At 35.9% G+C, this 18,621-nt stretch overlaps 1 protein-coding gene across 1 annotated transcript; it reads left to right on the forward strand.

The window, feature by feature from the left end:
• prkcda (protein kinase C, delta a) lies at positions 1-18,308 on the forward strand. The gene is made up of 18 exons (XM_056460251.1): positions 1-109; positions 7,157-7,285; positions 7,788-7,987; positions 8,067-8,133; positions 11,411-11,570; positions 11,656-11,687; positions 11,852-11,937; positions 12,009-12,138; positions 12,697-12,797; positions 12,904-12,991; positions 13,069-13,199; positions 13,278-13,451; positions 15,003-15,094; positions 15,231-15,293; positions 15,725-15,863; positions 16,510-16,698; positions 17,175-17,303; positions 17,391-18,308. The coding sequence occupies exons 2-18, from the start codon at positions 7,177-7,179 to the stop codon at positions 17,547-17,549; spliced, it is 2,049 nt and encodes a 682-aa protein (XP_056316226.1). The 5' UTR covers positions 1-109; positions 7,157-7,176; the 3' UTR covers positions 17,550-18,308.
• Positions 18,309-18,621: the final 313 nt, after the last annotated feature.

Consider the following 18,621-nt stretch of genomic DNA (forward strand, 5'->3'; position numbering starts at 1 on the left):
CGCCCTACTTTACTCAGAACTCCACGAGCCGTCTGTACTTCCTCAAACGACTCAATCACAGAAGAAAGCAGGCGCTGCAGAGAGAAATTCCGTTTCTTCTGAAGGAGAGGTGAGCAGTTACACAGCACTTCTTCATGCGAATGATTTAGTCGTTACAGAACTTTTTTAATGTTTTGTTTTTAAAGAGTTTGACTCTTTTTCTTCGCCGTTTTCCCCCCGATTGATGCGCTGAACGGATTCGAGCGCAGTGCAAGGACAACGGTGTTTGTTTTTCAGAGTTGGACTCTTTCCCTCTTTAAAGTTTTCTCTGGATTTACGTTTTTCAGGATATATTTAGGCAAATAGAATGATATGAAAGTCACAGTGTAAACAGCAGACAGCACTCGTGTTAAGCTGCTGTCTACTGGACCTTGACAGTCAGTTTTTTTTCTCACGTTATCGTGCTAGACAACACTTCATGCTTGTAAAAGAGATAGAATGTGACTCAAACCCTGGTGACCTACCTAGAAGCACTTATATACATTTCAGACGAGTTCTGTGCTGTTAACATCTTTAAATCATCATCATCATCTCTGCCTGTGATATAGACTACATTAACGCTGGTTTGTAACAAAACGTAAATAGATATTATTAAAATGTTACATCGAAATAGTCCCTTTGTTATAATGGTAGATATATTCTGTTGTTCATGGTCCATATCTATCCTCAATTGCTGACATTGAGGGGTCTAAAATACCACTGACACGCTCCACAAAATATCAGTGATTATTGATCTATACAAAACAGATGGAGCGTGGTTTACATGACTAAGCGTGTGTGTGTTGGAGTAGTGGAAATGGTCGTCACATTGTGCAGTAATTATGCGCTGTTTTCAGTTGTTGGTGGTTTTGAAGGCAGATTTTGTTTAATTTTCATCAATATTAATCTTTTATTAATATTACGCTAGCATTTAGGCTGATCTGTTGATTGCAGTGGAGACCCACATCCTGCTCTGTGGTTGAACAGTTTACACATACCCCTCTTTCATTTTGTTCTTGAGTGTCGATAGTTCCTTCCTGCCCTGTACATTAGTTTATGTGTGTGACTGTGGACAGGAGTGAGGAAACCTGCTTCTCAGAATTGCCTTGTAAGAAACCGTAGGATTAAACGACTGTTGTTTTTGCACATGTTTTAGACAAGTGCATTTTTGTATTGAGAATTTCTTCAGATAGTAGTGGCAGTTAATACACATGTTTTTGCACTAGTAGTCTGTGGCAAAGATCGTTCTATGCCTGTCAGAAATAGTAGGTTGCATACGGACAGTGTTCACAAATAGGGCTGGTCCGGTAAAAGATATATCGAATCGCGATTAAAATTTGTCGATTACAATGCTAAGCTCTGTACATTTTTACTTGATATTGATCTAAGAGCCAATCACATCTGTGTTAGCTGTGTTAAACTGTTGTTTGTTTTAATGATGACTAATTTAAAAATTTCATTTGACTTTATTTTAAAATAACTCTGTAATTGTTTATTTTTAGAAAATGCAATAAGTACATTTTTGTTTGTACTGTATATTTGCTGTCAATGACAGTTCTTCAGAATTCTTCATAATATTATATTTTATATTGTATATCATAAGTATACTATAAAAAAATTCTAATCTGCCAAAAATCTGAGTAATGTGTAAACTGTTTTTGTTAATAAACGACACTTTAAAGTGTAATTTAATGAAGTGTCTAATCTTTGTGGCTTCAGTCATTGTTGTGATACTCTTTTAAAACTGAAAGCAATAGCTTATATCCAGATGTATATCATTATTAGTCGATATGGAAAAGAATTATCGAGATTGCATTTTGCCATATCGCCCAGCATTCTCATATTATAAATTACTTGGCACTATTTTCCTGAATGGACTTTTTGGAGTATGAAGTTAAGATTCAATTTACTTTTATCATTTAGCGTTTTTACAATGTAGATTGTGTCAAAGCAGTTTAACATAGAAGTTTTGTGGAATTGAAACCGTGTCAGTCCAGTTTTCAGAGTTGAAGTTCAGTTCAGATCAGTTCAGTTCAGTTCAGTGTGGTTTTATTTTCACTGCTGAAAGCCCAAACACTGAAGAGCAAATCCATGAAATGCGCAGGTCCACAAGCCTCAAACCAAGTAAGCCAGTGGCAACAGTGTTGAGGAACAAACTTCATCGATTGACGAAAGTGAAGAAAGAAAAAAAAAAAGCACGACCAATTCTCCTCTGGCCAAACTTCTTATGCAGAACTGCAGTCTAGGTGCCGGTGGCTGGAGAACAAAATAATCCATTGTGGAGAGATTGACACTTGATTCGGTGTAAATGGCTAACATTCTAACAACACATACTGTCATGCATATATTTGTTTACATGATTGACACTGAAGTACAGCGTTCACTCACTTTCCTTAGGCTTACTCCCTGATTTATCAGGGGTCACCACAGAAGAATGAACCACCTATTATTCTGGCATATATTTTATGTGGCAAATGCCCTTTTAGTTGCAACTCAGCACTAAGAGGAAGTGCAGAGTAAAAAACAAACAGAGCAAAAATGTGAAGCGTTATTTCACTAGGGTTTAACAAAAGGTTAAGCATGGTGTGAGACCTGATATGTGAAGAGATTTAGTTGTTTTATGATAGTTTCGAGAAGATTTTGTATGTGGTTAATGACTTGCACTTGGTTTATAGATTGTTGTCAAATGAGGCCATCATCTTTGATCTAAAATCTTCACTCTAAATTTGTATCGTATATCAGCCTTCTCGATAAAAGCTGCACCACTTGAAGAAAATCAACGTGAGACCATTCAAGCTTTAATGTAGTCCACTGAAGAAAACTGTAGTGTCATCCACTCTCTGTCATGTTGTTTCAAACATGTATGCATGACTTATTTTCTTCTGTGGAACATAGAATGTATTTATATTTAGAAAAATGTTGGTAACCAGTTAGTTTCAGTTCCCATTTTATAGGCATTAATTTCAGTTAGTAAAAATGAAAAAATGTTGTATAAACATTTTCAAAATGTTGTCTTTTGTGGTCTGCAGCTGTCCATCATGGTTTGAAATAGGGCTAGGCATGGGCCGGTATAAGATTCTGACGGTATGATAACCTTGGATAAAAATATCATGGTATCATGGTGTTATGATTACTGCTCTAAAATATATTCTTTTTAAATTTCTGGGTTAAAAACAAAAACTTTTTACCCTTTTGAACACAATATATTTTATTTTGAGAAAATTTGAAAATATTTTGGAAGAGTAAACATGTCAGGCTAAATATTGACTTCTGTTGTCTTCATTAGTTTCAAAAACAGTTTTTTGTTATTTAAAATGCCATCTTTAGATATATTTTCTGCTGAAGATACTGTTGTCCTAAAAAACAACAACAAAAAAAAAACGTAAATAAAAAATCGTGCACCTACCTTAGGACGGTATTGCAGATAATTTTGACGGTTTTAAAACCTTGACATTTCCAAACCGCGGTATACCTTAAACAATTATCGTCCCATGCCTAAATAGGGCTGCACGATATTGGTAAAAGTGGACATTGCAACATTTTATTTTTCTACAGTATATATTGCAATTTTATTGAGTAGGGGTGTAACCGATCGTGGTTGATCTGTAATTCGTACAGATTACAACCCATGGTTCAGAAACCATGTGACCCGCGGATTAATTCACTTGTAGATTATCCTAAATTTGTAATGATCGCAGAGAGATTGTGTCATTCAAATCACATGTATGACAGCATGTAGGCTTTCCTGTAAAATATAATGATGGAAGCAGTTGTGGTGGGTTATTCGAGATGTATTGGGTTTCTTAGAAGGTTATTAATTTGTGGGTAATTAAAGGTGTTTTCTGTCACTACATGTTTAGCCTGCGTTGATGCATTCAGTCAAAGTTTCTTTAAGACAAGTCATTTCACCTAGCGGCCATTTATAAAACGCCTCTTGGGCAGTATGCTCGGGCATTCTGTTTGAATGGGGAAACATCAAATTCTCCAAAACTACTTGCCAAGCTTACGATTATGTTACATAATATGAATAACCAATAAAATTAATCAACAAATGTCTATTTAGTTTCATCGCTAAATGTTTGTATCACAAAAAATCTGCAGAAACTCACGTCAAGTCCAAGCCCCTCCCCCGGGGAATTGTCATTCTATAACAATCGCTGATTGGCTCTTGTACTAGAAAGCGGGTCTTCATTCGCCATATTGACTGTTACACTTCCCCATTCAAAAGTATACCAGTGACAGGTCTTGTGTATTCTATAGTGTTTGATTCAGTGCAAGCTACACGATTAATCATTAAAAGATCAGGATCTCAACACCACACAACATAAATTAGAAATGATGGTGATTTGCATATGTTTATTAGTCCTTTGAATCGCTGCATTCAAATCTGTGTTAGAAAAACACAAAAATCAAGATAAAGATTAAGTCTTTAGTTTACTAACAGTCAAATAACACAGAAGTACTGGCATAACAGTTTATAGTTTAGCTACAACCAATGATGTTCATAGTAAAGATTAAAATCACCATCATGTGCATTTAATTTGACGCTCAAAAATGCAAGTTGTAATCAGCAATTACATTATGTAACCAATAGGTGGTGACAACCAGCCATCAAAAATATGCCACTGAATAATTCTTCAAAAATGACACATCAAGCAATGAAACATGAAGTTTTATGAGTGAATAATTGAAAATGAGTATATTGAAAATGAGACTAAATGTGTTTATAGTTAACAAATTATATTGTTAGATTTATACATTTAGCGTGATCAACAATAGTAGTAATAATATATAGTAGTACTGAATGTTTTCCAATTTATTTTTATTCAGCTGATTATTTCTTCATTTTATTTTTAATAACATTACAGGTTTCTTGCAGTACTGTTTTTATAATAATACTGTTTTTATAATTTTTATAATATGAAAAGCAAATTACATTTGTCGTCTCCCCTTTTTGGCTGATCAGAAAAATGGTCCGATCCATGACTAAAAAACCATTATGTGATCCGAACCACGAGATTTGTGATTCGTTACACTATTATTATTGAGTGAAATTTCATAAGATTAAATTAATTCTGATGAATTCATAAGTGAGAACATCTGCAAAAAATAGATTTGCATATTGCTGTATTGATGCTAAAGCGATATATTGTACAGCCCTGACATGATGGTGAGTAGATATAAATATATATTTAAAAAAAACAGACTTACCTATCCCATTAAGTTTCATACTTGGGATTAGTGGTTTGCTAAAGTGCCTAATATGTGCAATAACACTAGTGATGCTTGCCTAACAAAGCCGTGAACACACAAACAGACACTTACGCCCTTATGATTGCGTTTCAGCACCTATTATGAGCTGTCGTAAGGCTTAAGAGTGCAAAAACACTCTTAACAGCTAACATTTTTAATGTGTAAATTATTTTCAGAAAAGCACATGGAGCTTGTTAACCACACCTGCCTACCCAACATCCCACCCTCGATATCTCTCACAGCTTGCACGCTCTTTTTCACACTTGTGCTAACTGGCTGACTCGCTGACAGGCTCTTCTAGTATTTTTTGGTTGCATAAAGGTAGTTGAAGAATCAGGCATAAACAGGATTCGGTGGGTGGGTGTGTGTCTGTGATCATCTTTGTAAGTGAGACTCGTGTCATGGATTTTTAAAGTCGATTTTGTACTGTGCTGCAAGCTTATGTTATTGACAGATTTCCACACTACTAATTCACTATAGCTCTTACACGCACATATACATCAGAATTAGTTGCTTGAATGTTTCTGTTCTTGTTTCAACATGCGCACTTGGTAATTAAAACCACAGCAGAGATGTGCATGCATGTGTGTGTTAAGGGTGTGTTCAAAATGTCTCTCCTTGCCTTTCTTATTATGCATGCTGTGTAGTAATATAGTATAAAGTCCACTGCAACAACTGGGAGGTTTGTTATGAAGTTTCTGGGTTGCAGTAACAGCCTGAGTCACCTCATTGGCTTTCAGCATAAGTGGGTGGAGTCTTGATGTTATACAAGACTGATCAATTTTGGCCCAGATTATTACCATAACCTATAAACCTCATATGGGTCATGTTCCAAATGTTCGGATCAACGATAATAAAGCACAATAATGCAATAAAACACTAATGATTGATGGGAAATGTTTTACAGATGATGTTATAGGAGCTCTATTGCTACTTAATGCTGTTGTGTGAGAATTAAACCAAGAAACATAGATCCATCACTCTTTATTAGCTGTTTGCGATGACATGTTACTCTTAATTTCAGATAGCAGTGCTTCACTTTTATTTCCAATAGGTGTTTTCATTAGTGTGTGCCTAATAGAAACTCAAATAACCCATTCAAAGAAAAGTAATATACTTTTACTCTTAAATTATGGAGATACTGATAAGAGGTTAGTTATGATGGTTTTCTGTTTCATGTATAGCCACTTCTAAAGAATCTGTTTGAAACTTATTTTTTATTTTTTTATTTCAAGGTCACTGTCGGTCTGATCATTATCACACATTGCTTTATGTACCAAAATGAGACCAGTGAAGTGGCAGGAAAAGCCACTGCTCTTGAGAAAATGCAGCAAAGCGTTCACTCTCATTTACATCTGAAGGGGGCGTTTACATAGAAACCTTAAAGGCACAGCAGTGAAAATGGCTGCTTTAATGCTAAAGGTCAGAATGAGGCTGGATGATTATTTTAGTTTCGGCTTTATTACAAAACTTAAAGGGTTGGTTCACCAAAAAATGTAGTACTCTGTTAGTTGGTTTTTTTTTTATTAATATAGATACAAATGATAAAATATTTTGTTGGAAAGTTGACATTCATAGATTCAAACAGGTTTGGAACAAGTGAGCAAATCATGACAGAAGTTTTAAATATCTTTAAATAGGGAATTATTAAGCTGTTAGATTTAATCATACAACTGACAAAGAAATTACCACCAAAATTCATAATGAGACTAATCTGTTTCCTCCGAAAGCTCATTTTTAGCCTACTCTATGACTAAATCTAGTTTTGGTATTATGATATTAGCAGTTGTAAACTGAAGCTTCTATATCCTGTAATGATAATGCTTTGCTTTTTACTCAACATATCTTAAAATTGAAGATTTTTGGTTGTCTGTGTCTTTTTTAGGCTCTGCCTAAGGGGTTGCCATGGCCCCTTTCCTGAGAATTGCATTTAATGCCTATGATCTTGGCACATTCTCGCCAATGGCTGAGGCACCATTCTGTGCAGTCAAAATGAAGGAAGCTCTCAGTACTGGTGAGTAAATGTGTGTGTGTGTGTGTGTGTGTGTGTGTGTGTGTGTGTGTGTGTGTGTGTGTGTGTGTGTGTGTGTGTGTGTGTGTGTGTGTCTTTTGTAACGGGGGTTTCAAGTGCATGGCTATGTTTGGAATGGCATATTGCCATGCTTCTTGTGCTGTTTTTGCAGTGTAGTCTGTGTACACAGAATAACGTGCAAATCCTCCATCTGCATAGAACTGGATTACCTTCTTCATTTTGCCAGATGAGAAACCGAGAATGCTGCATGCCATATTGTTTCCCACATTACAGTGCACCTTGACTTGACCTTCATGACCATGTGACTGAAAGTGATATCACTTGCAGTGTGTCTTATCATATTCATGGCTGATTAGTGCATGAAATAAAGTGTAGTTTTTGGCAGACTACTTCTCATACTACATCCAGAAAGGACGAGTATTTTGTTCAGAATATTTTCCAGTAGATCATGCCTGATAATAAAAATCCCTCTGCTTTTTTTAAGAGAGAGGAAAAACTCTTATCCAGAAGAAGCCCACCATGTATCCTGCTTGGCGATCCAGTTTCGATGCACATATTTTTGAAGGACGTGTCATACAAATACTACTCATGAGAACTGCAGAGGAACCTTTAGCAGAAGTTACTGTTGGTGTGTCTGTGTTGGCTGAAAGATGCAAGAAGGCAAATGGGCGTGCAGAGTTTTGGGTATGTGATCATGTGGTTCCATTTGTTCTTGTGATGTTTTGCACGTTTGCACTGGTAATGATATAAAGTCTTTTTTTAGGTTGATTTGCAGCCTTCAGGGAAGGTTATGATGTCTGTACAATTCTTTTTGGAGGATTCAGATACAGGTAAGACATGACTACTCTCGCTAGCAGTGTTTCTAAAAGAGAGTGTCTTAGTGTGTACCAGGACTAGTCGTGTTTCCATCAGTGTGTGTTAGTGCACATTTTGAAGCATGAGAAGTGTGCAAATTTTGATTTTAAAATATAAATTAATTCACAAAAAAAGAAACCCTACAACTACATGAGACTGACTTTTTGTGACAACTGTGGTGGTCTTGTCAAACAAGGCCTCAAGTGTGAGGGTGAGTCCACCATATGTGGATATTGGTGTATGTTATAAGCTCCCTGGTAAAAGTGTAATTCAAGTAGTAAAAGTAGATATGCTAATAAAATCTTAATGGAGTAAAAGTGTTAATGGGTTTGGATTGCGTCCCTTAATCCCAAATAAACTGTTCAGTGCAATTTGTGAATTGATGTAAGAAGTTAACGCATAAGAATCTTAATTCACAAAAAAACTTCTTTTTTTTTACACTTAATTGAGGTGGTACTTTGGGTTAATGCAAATAATGGGAGATGGCATGTCATGATTTTGCCAAGTACGATGTGATCCTGGATTAACTTCTACAATTAAAGTCAGAATTATTTGCTCCCTCTTTTTTTATATATATATTTCCCAAATTATGTTTAACAGAGCAAGGAAATTTTCACAGTATGTCTGATAATATTTTTTCTTCTGGAGAAAGTCTTATTTGTTTTATTTCGGCTTGTATAAAAGCAGCTTTTAATTTTTTAAAAGCCATTTTAAATTCAAAATTATTAGCCCATTTGACCTATATTTTTTTCCGGTATTCTACAGAACAAACCATCGTTATACAATAACTTGCCTAATTACCCTAACCTGCCTAGTTAACCTAATTAACCTAGTGAAGCCTTTAAATGTCACGTTAAGCTGTAAAGAAGTGTTTTGAAAAATATCTAGTCAAATATTATTTACTGTCATCATGGCAAAGATAAAATAAATCAGTTATTAGAAATTAGTTTTTAAAGCTATTATGTTTAGAAATGTGTTGGGGGAAAAAAAACTTTTCTCTCTGTTAAACAGAAATTGGGGAAAAAAATAAACAGGGGGGCTAATAATTCAGGGGGGCTAATAATTCTGACTTCAACTGTATGTTGATCCCGGAACATAATTTTGTTGGAAAATGTAATCCATACTTGTTCCCTACCCCTAAACTCAACCATAATTGTAAATCAACAGTAGGGGAGAATAATAGTTGCATAACAATCATGTAAAAATGCACAAATCTAACCATAAGCCTAAACTTACACTACATGAACAGTAAATTCATATCCCATAATTCTGATTGAAATGTTGTTCCAAGATCAACATGGACGTTCATCCAGGAGCATGTCCTACTTGGTGAAATCAGGTTAGGGATGGAAATGCATTTGCAGAATGAAATTTGATGTAGCGAACATTACACCTATGTGACTAATCAGCTGTATCAATCATACTTGCCTTGTTTACTGTTGGTTACTATGGTAAAAAGATTTGCTTCATGTTTGGATGGAAACCTTGCTACTGACATGCTTGATCAGGCTTTGTTGTGGCTTCTTTTAGGGCAATGGCCTCTGAGGTTTTTAGTGTGCTGCTTACCTTGGTTCAAATAGGGGTGGTCATAACCAAAGGTGGAGTTTACTTGGGTCAGGAGAGGATCAGCAATGCTGGTCATTTCTCATGTTTTTTAATAGCAGATAGCTAGTTGACATCAACATTAAGATATTTAAAACTTTCAGAAACATGCCTAAGAGCCTAAAATTACTCAAAATTACACTAAAGGATTCTGATGTCCATATGAGGCTGAGATGTTTTTGTATATTTTTATGCAATGCTACCATGCATTTGGGATGATACCCATTATGCTAGTCAAAATGCAAGAGGTCGATTGAAGAAATTAGGTGGTCTTGTATGATTTAAAATCATGTAATTCTTTGGTTTCATATTTCATCTGTCTCTTATGACTTTGATACATAATCCTGTCTGATGATTTTTTTAAAATGACATACTTTTATGTTTACTCCTTTGACTTCTAAGTCTGTATGCAAAGACCAAACTTCCACTTCTGTCATGTTCATTTTGCAATCTAGCTAGCTTTCTTTCAGCTTCCCCTTCCTTGGGTTGTATTACATTGTTCAAAGGGGCAACTGTACAAGGCTACTGGTCCGACAATAGAAAAGATGCTTGATTTCGGCCTTGCTGGCAAGACCCATGTTTTTTCGTTCCATCCTGACTGTTGTTATTAGCTTTTTCTATAGCAGTTGCACAACAGATGACCGGAGTTTGAGTTTCCTAGTCTGTCTCCTTTCTCTCCTACTTGGCTTTCAGTCTCGTCTATACAGTCCTGTCACAGTCATTTTAAAACTACTAAAATAAGTGCTAGATATAAAAGGAGGTATTATGCATCCAACCTGAGTTAGCATTTTATGAATGGCAGTGTCTCCAGTGTCCGCCTTTTCCACTGCGGAGATCAGGTTCTCAGTTTCGGCGATTCGTTTTTTTTGTTCTGTTCTTGCAATGGTTGAGAAAGTGGACTCAGCTTTTCATCGATTATTTTCAAAATGTTTTCCATGATTTCCGTAATAACCTGCTGCGTGCCAGGTTCAGGAACACTGGTGTTAGCATCTGAGGTGGTAGTAGCATTATCATCATTCTGACACTTACTTTCGGTCTCTGATTTGCTCGATTTAGTGTTTCATTGAGGCATGGAGATTGATTGCTTCAAAATGTATGCGCCTACACTCATAGCAAAGTGTGCTGCAAGTAACACAGAAGATAATGTTCTCCTCCATCAAAAATAATAATAAATGCATCTTAAAGCATGCACCGTCTAATAAACAGGAACGATCTTAGATCTTCTATATATTTACCCTGGTTATGTGTCACTCTTATCTGATCCAGGTGTTTGGGTGTGTGTGAATCCATTTGGACTCCCTTAAATTTCTGTCACAGGAATGTCTGTTGAACGTGTCAGAACAGCTCATCCCTGCATTACCCTGTCTTCAAGCATGCTGTGAAGACATGTTTAGCCTTAAGAATGCATAATGTTCTGCTTTTAACTATTCAATGATATTTACTTCTGCAATTAATAAATATAGAATATAATACCAGATAAAATAAACTTAATTTTTTTAAAAGTTGAAAATAAAAACAAAAACATAATTGTACTTTTTTTTATTATTTATTTATTTTTATTTTTTTTATTTATTATTATTTTTTTTTACTTTTTGAGTCAAATGGATTGATTCTGTCCTGCTGTTCTTCTTTCTTCTCTTTAACGCTCAGAGTGTCGTCATTCAGTAGTGCCAGAGGAAGAGGTACCAACCCTCAACCGTCGTCGTGGAGCAATTAAACAGGCCAAGATTCACTTCATCAAAAACCATGAGTTCATCGCCACGTTCTTCAGACAGCCCACCTTCTGCTCCGTCTGCAGAGATTTTGTTTGGTCTGTCTCAAGTGATCAGTCATAATCATCAGTTGTATACAACTCTGGCGTACTTATAATTTTGTCCTCCTTTTTTGGTGCTCAGGGGTCTCAACAAGCAAGGATATAAATGTAGACGTAAGTATATTGTGCAGAGTTTCACCCACATATGATAATTCATACCTGTTTTAGTAAGAATGTACCCTAAAAAGGGAAATATTTGCTTCCTGTGTTTCAACTTATAACACACACAATTTCTAAAGGTCCGAACACACCTAAAAATGTTGATTTTTCTACTCCAGAATGCAATGCAGCCATCCACAAGAAGTGTATTGATAAAATTATTGGAAGGTGCACGGGCACTGCAGCCAATAGTCGAGATACAATGGTATGTACTGCTGCATTATTACATTTTGCTATATTTTAAAGACATTATTTAAAGATTGTGTGTGCCTGCAGTTTCAGAAGGAGCGTTTTAAGATTGATATGCCACATCGCTTTAAGACTTACAACTACATGAGTCCGACTTTTTGTGACCACTGCGGCAGTCTGCTGTGGGGTCTTGTCAAACAAGGCCTCAAATGTGAGGGTGAGTATACCGTGTGTGGATATTTGTCCATGCTATAAACTTTTCCGCTGGTGTAAAAAAGACAATTCAAGTAGTAAAAATACAGGTATGCTAATGAAATCTTAATGCAGTAAAAGTTTTAATGAGTTTTGGATTTAATCTTTTGAGAACATTTACAATTCACAAATAAACTGTTTAGTATGATTTGTGAATTGATGTAAGAGGTTAACTGAAAAGAATATAAAAAATTTTCCTGCTCAAAATAAGGAACAGAAGGTTATTATAAAACTATATATAACTCTACGGGATGTATTAAAGTAGAATGAATACAGATATTTTTTACTTCATTCATCTCTAATTTGGTGCATTACCTTAAAGCATTTTAATATTTAGAAATTATTAAAAATAATTACCAGCCAACTGGCCTCTAACTGTTTAAACAGTTGTGTAGTAATAGTAATATTTAGGGAGTAAAAGAAGTTGGATATTTACTAGCCAAAGCCATTTTTGTCATGTGATGTGTAGCAATTCATAATGTTGGATGCAGGCTGATGTTTGCAATGGTTTCTTCTCTTTCAGACTGTTCCATGAATGTCCATCATAAGTGCCAGACTAAAGTGGCTAACCTGTGTGGCATCAACCAGAAACTGCTGGCAGAGGCTCTTACTCAAGTCTCAACTGTATGTGTGGTTGTTTGCCTAAGAACAAGCTATGAGAAACTTGATACAAATGCTAAAACCAGACTGTCTTAAAATACTGAAAGTTTGTATGATTGTGTTGTCCTAGAAATCATCCACCAAGCGACCTGACAACAACTCGCAGGATGTTGGTGTTTATCAGGATTTTAATAAAAGCCCAGGACCTGATGTTAGTGGTGAGTCTGATTGTGTGTTGTTTGAATATCAGAATTAAAAACAAGATTCTTAATTTAAAGCAATTTTATATTTTCAGATGGGACTCCTTATGGTCGTATATGGGAAGGTACAAGTCCTCGTCCTCCATCTCGAATCACCCACCAAACACGTATTACTGCTGAACATTTCATTTTCCATAAAGTCCTGGGGAAGGGAAGCTTTGGCAAGGTAACAAACATTCTCTCTTACAGTCAAACAATGTATGCTTAAGGTGTCACACAAACACATGGTGTCCTTGTTTGTCAGGTGCTGTTGGCTGAGCTGAGAGGCACTGGTGAATGGTTTGCTGTGAAGGCACTGAAGAAAGACGTGGTGTTGATGGATGATGATGTGGAGTGCACCATGGTGGAGAAACGTGTGCTGGCTCTTGCCTGGGACAATCCCTTTCTGACACACCTCTACTCTACATTTCAGACTAAGGTATACCAAACACACAATGACACAAAAGAAACCACCAGCAGTTAAACAAACTCGTGCCTGTCTTGTATACTGCATTATCATCAGGCCTTTTTACACTTTAAAATCCACGTTATAATGACTTTCTAACAAAATTCCAGTTCATCTACAACATCTGTATTAAACAGAAAATATTGTGTTGTGTTCAGCTTAGAGATAACATTTAACAAATTTAAAATGTATAATTGTTTGAACCATAAAGCAGTTCATACTATATATAAGAGTTTTGATATTTTTACTCATTGATTCTGAAGAGGGAAAGTAAATATTTCCAAGGCAAAATAGGCAGAGCCCTGAAGTCAGGCCTCCCTGTTACGTTATCAGCACAGACCAATGGTTGTTTAAAGGTGTTTTTCCAGCTGAAGCAAGGCAGAATCCTGAAATGAACTTTGCTTTGGTCTACTTTTGTTCTTAAGACAACATGAATGTAGTTTCAGCGCTAGTATAGTTAGATTTTAATGGACTAAAAAGGTAAATACATTTGTCAGGATTTTTCTAAGAAAGAGGCATTTATACCATGGAAATCTCATTAGTTTATCACTTTAAAGGGATAGTTCACCCAAAAATGAAAACACTCCCTTTTTACTCACCCTCACGTTTTATAGAATATATATTTTGAAAAAGCGATATCCATTATCTTTCATAGTGCTATGGATATTAGTGGCTGCCTGTTTTCCATAAATATCTTCTTTTGTGTTTCACGGAGGTTTGGAACCACTTGAGCTTGATAAAAATATGCTCTTTTTTTATTTTTGAGTGAACTATCCTTTAAACCACAGATTTTCCTGGTCTACAGGGGCTCTGAAACTTAACCATACCAAACAACAATGTATATTTGTATATACAGTAGGGATTCTCTGATCAGCATTTTTGCAGCCGATTCTGAGTACCGAATCCTTGTCATGGTGATCGGCCGATACCAAGTACCAATTCTGATGCTTCAAGCCTTATAACGCATAAAGCACATTTTCCCTCCAAGTACGAAACTTAAGTGGAGATCTCTCCTTACCTAAGAGAATAAATGAAAGATGTTGTATATAATCCCTTAAAAATGTTACTTGTAACCATTTAGTGTGGACATGTCATGATCAGAAGCACCTTTACAGAAAATAGTAGTTAACTGATTTTAAAAATGGTAAGAAAAAGACTAATAATGCAATTTAAGAACATTGCAAATGATGGAAGAAGAATTCAACCTGTCTCAATCAAGAAAAAAGTTGGAGCGCATATTTATTGCATAAAAAGTTAAAATGCCTATATACATAATTGTTTACAGCAAGAAGTAAATTACAAAAAGGTATATTATTGAATTTAAGTTTTAAAAAAATATATTATTTTTTTTATTCTATTAAAATCGGTATATGAGATCAGCCAGATTGGAGAGTACTGATCGAGTCATAAAATGTGATTATCGGCCGATTTCCGGACAATCGATCGGAGAATCCCTAAAATACAGTGTATGTTGTTGTCATGCATATTTGCTAACTGTTATAATACTTGCTTTATATTAAACAGGAGCACTTATTCTTTGTGATGGAGTATCTGAATGGAGGTGATCTCATGTTTCATATACAGGAAAAAGGGCGTTTTGATCTGTACAGAACCACGTATGTAACACATGCATACAAAATATTTGTATTTACATTCTACAAATATAGTTTCATAGCCCTTGATTATTTTTTTTTTCAGCATATGTGGCAAATATAGCATCTGAATAATTGTATTCAACACTTCTCCTGCCAGGTTCTACTCTGCTGAAATAGTGTGTGGCCTGCAGTTTCTCCATTCCAAAGGCATTATTTACAGGTACAGACAACATCACACCAAGGTTCTGTTCTGCATTTATTAAATATTCCTCTATGGGAGAATTTAAGGTAACTCTTTAAAATAATGGTCCATAAGTTAATGTTAATTAACAAACAATTGGTAATACATTTATTATGGTGTTAATTTGTCTTTGTTGACATTGGTTAATGTTATTTCAGTTAAATAACGTTAGTTCATGTTAACTGACTGTGCATTAACCAATGTTAACAAGGACGTCTTTAATGTTAATAGTGCATTAGTTAATGCTGAACTATGATTAATTCATGCTTTACAAGATTGTTCATACTCTGTTAATGTTAGTAAATACATGAACTAATTGACCATTATTCTAAAGTGTTACCAAATTTAATGAATGATTTTCTAATCATAATATGGATAATTTCAGCTATTGTCCTTTTTGGTTTTGGCAGGGATCTTAAGCTGGATAATGTGATGTTAGATGGAGATGGTCACATAAAAATAGCTGATTTTGGCATGTGTAAGGAGAATGTGTTTGGAGACAATCGGGCCACAACCTTCTGCGGAACTCCAGATTATATTGCTCCTGAGGTATAAAATGCTATTTCACAATGGCCGTGTTTCCATGCGGAGTTGATGGTTTCCAGACCAAAGTCCAAGTTCTTGCATAAAACATTTGGGAATAAAACACTGTTTCCTTCCCGTGTGTTCAAAACAATAAATTAGTAACTTCCTTGGAAACTAGTGTGATTTATATATGGTTAATAATAATAATAATAGTTTTTGCAAGCAGAGGAGCCACTTTAGGTCATATTTTGTTCATAGTAAAGAAGTTGTGCCTCAAAGCAGCAGACGACACACACTAGTAAACTGTCATGTTATCTTAAGTTTGGATCCAGCGCCTGATCTGAGGTGTTTGCAGAATTATTAAAACATTTGCTTTACTTGTTAGTCTAGTTTTGCAGTCACGTCATCAGTTAAGGGAAATTTATTCAGTAAATGTGTTTCCATCATAGTTTATGCATATTTTTTTCTTGTAAAATAAAACATTTATCCTACTCAGCTGTGCGCAATAGAACTTCATTCACGTTTTTCTCATAATTTATGCGCAATCTCTCCCCCAATACTCCACAGTGTACATTTAAAATAGGTGAATGTAAACACTGCTATTGTTTCACACTCGTATCGAAGATTGCCTCGTCTTGACTTAATGTGTTTGTGTGTTGAAAACCCCCAGATTCTGCTTGGTCAGCAGTACTCATTCTCAGTAGACTGGTGGTCATTCGGTGTGCTTGTCTATGAGATGCTCATTGGTCAATCTCCATTCCACGGCGATGACGAGGACGAGCTGTTTGAATCGATTCGAATGGACACACCTCACTATCCCCGCTGGATCTTACTGGACACCAGAGACATGCTAGAAAGGGTAATAAAAAATACATTATATAAACAATTAGAAATTCAAATGGGTGGTGCGGTGGGTCAGTGGTTAGCACTGTCGCCTCACAGCAAGAAGGTTGCTGGTTCGAGCCCCAGCTGGGTCGGTTAGTATTTCTGTGTGGAGTTTGCATGTTCTTTCTGTGTTCTTGTGGGTTTCCAGCGGGTGCTCTGGTTTCCCCCACAGTCCAAAGACATGTGCTATAGGTGAATTGAATAAACTAAATTAGTCGTAGTGTGTGTGAATGCAAGAGTGGAGGGTGTGTGGATGTTTCCTAGCACTGGGTTGCAGCTGGAAAGGCATCCGCAGCGTAAAACATATGCTGGAACAGTTGGTGGTCCATCCCGCTGTGGTGACCCCTGGTAAATAAAGGGCCTTAGCCAAAGGAAAATGAATGAGAAATTCAAATCAAATGTCTGCAGTTACATTTTATTACTATTAATTGTTTTTCCATCTGTTCTCAGCTGTTTGAACGTGACCCATCACGCCGTTTAGGGATTGTGGGTAATATACGAGGCCATTTATTCTTCAAGACTGTCAACTGGGCTGCTCTAGAGGGGCGAGAAGTTGATCCTCCTTTCAAACCAAAAGTGGTATGTACTTTTATTTTTTAACCTTTCATCTTATTTCTATTTGTGTTGTGTTAGTTTGCTAGTTTTTCTGTTTTCTTCTAATTGCAGAAAGCTCCAAACGACTGCAGTAACTTCGACCGTGAGTTTTTGAGTGAGAAACCTCGTCTCTCACACTGCGAGAAAGGCCTGATCGATTCTATGGACCAGAGTGCTTTCGCTGGCTTCTCATTCATTAATCCCAGAATGGAGCATCTTATTACAAAGTGACACTTTTACAATGGGGTCAGAAAGGAAACGATCTGTTATGTTCATGTGATCAAAGTACTGAGCCAGTTTATTGCTCACCACCAAACTAACCATGAGCACTCTTCTCTAAAAAAGCATCCATGTCTAAACGGGCTGTCAGAGCCTTTATAACCTAATAAACATTGCAAACTTCCTAATGGTGTGCAAGAAAAAAACAGCCTTGTTTTATTTCAGGATGCCCCAATCTCAGTGCAGTTTTTAACTTGTCCTTGCAATGTTAGGATGTCTAAAAATAACTCTGCTGGGTTAGTACAAACTTGACAGCTGAATTCAGGGAGTGTGCTGGTAGTTCAGTTTGGGAGAAGAGCAATTAAAAGAGTTGTACAAATACAAAATAGGTCAGAGATTATATAAAAGTATTGTTTAAATCAATATGTGCATGCTAGTCATGGATTATGTTGTACATTTCTTCGGTGATCTGTGTTTGAGTATTAATTACGATCGTGCAAAGGATTGAGCAGCATTTGTTGAATGTTTACTTTGTGAGTGTCGAATGGAAATATCTGTGTTTTAATTATTTTGTGTATATCTGGTTCAGAAACATAGCTATCTTAGCTCTGAGAGTGTCATCCGTTTCTATGTTTTAGTATGTATATTGTTGCATTGTTTTTATAAGATGTACTTGTTAAGAGACTACATGAACAAATGTCATACCTGACTCTGTTTTAGGATGAGAAACTTCACAGGGTCTAATAAACAACATTTGGATGGTGAAAAACACTGGACTGTGTTTGTTTTTATTATGCACTGTGAAACTAGTTAAAGTAACTCTAACCGTTTGAGGAAACCGATTGCAACAAATCATTTAAGTTCAAAAACTAATCCTAATGAGTGCTGTGAACGTAATCCATTTAAGTAAACGAAGCATTTTGAGCACAGTAAAACCCAATAAATGACAACTCAAATCAACAGAGTACTGTAAAACCCAATAAGTTAAGGCAACTCAAACCATTTAAGGAAACCAATTGCTACAAACCATTTGAGTAAAAAAAAACTAATCTATACGAGTTCTGTGAACTTAATCCATTTAAGT

This window comes from Danio aesculapii, chromosome 6 (genome assembly GCF_903798145.1).
Source record: "Danio aesculapii chromosome 6, fDanAes4.1, whole genome shotgun sequence".
Classification (NCBI taxonomy): domain Eukaryota; kingdom Metazoa; phylum Chordata; class Actinopteri; order Cypriniformes; family Danionidae; genus Danio; species Danio aesculapii.

What these genes read in the sequence shown, in the direction of transcription:
- prkcda (XM_056460251.1), top strand. Translation starts at nt 7,177, where the DNA reads ATGGCCCCTTTCCTGAGAATTGCATTTAATGCCTATGATCTTGGCACA. An exon ending in GTCTGCAGAGATTTTGTTTG is followed by an intron (nt 11,571 to 11,655) that starts GTCTGTCTCAAG and finishes TTTGGTGCTCAG; the next exon opens with GGGTCTCAACAAGCAAGGAT. An exon ending in ACAAGGCCTCAAATGTGAGG is followed by an intron (nt 12,139 to 12,696) that starts GTGAGTATACCG and finishes CTTCTCTTTCAG; the next exon opens with ACTGTTCCATGAATGTCCAT.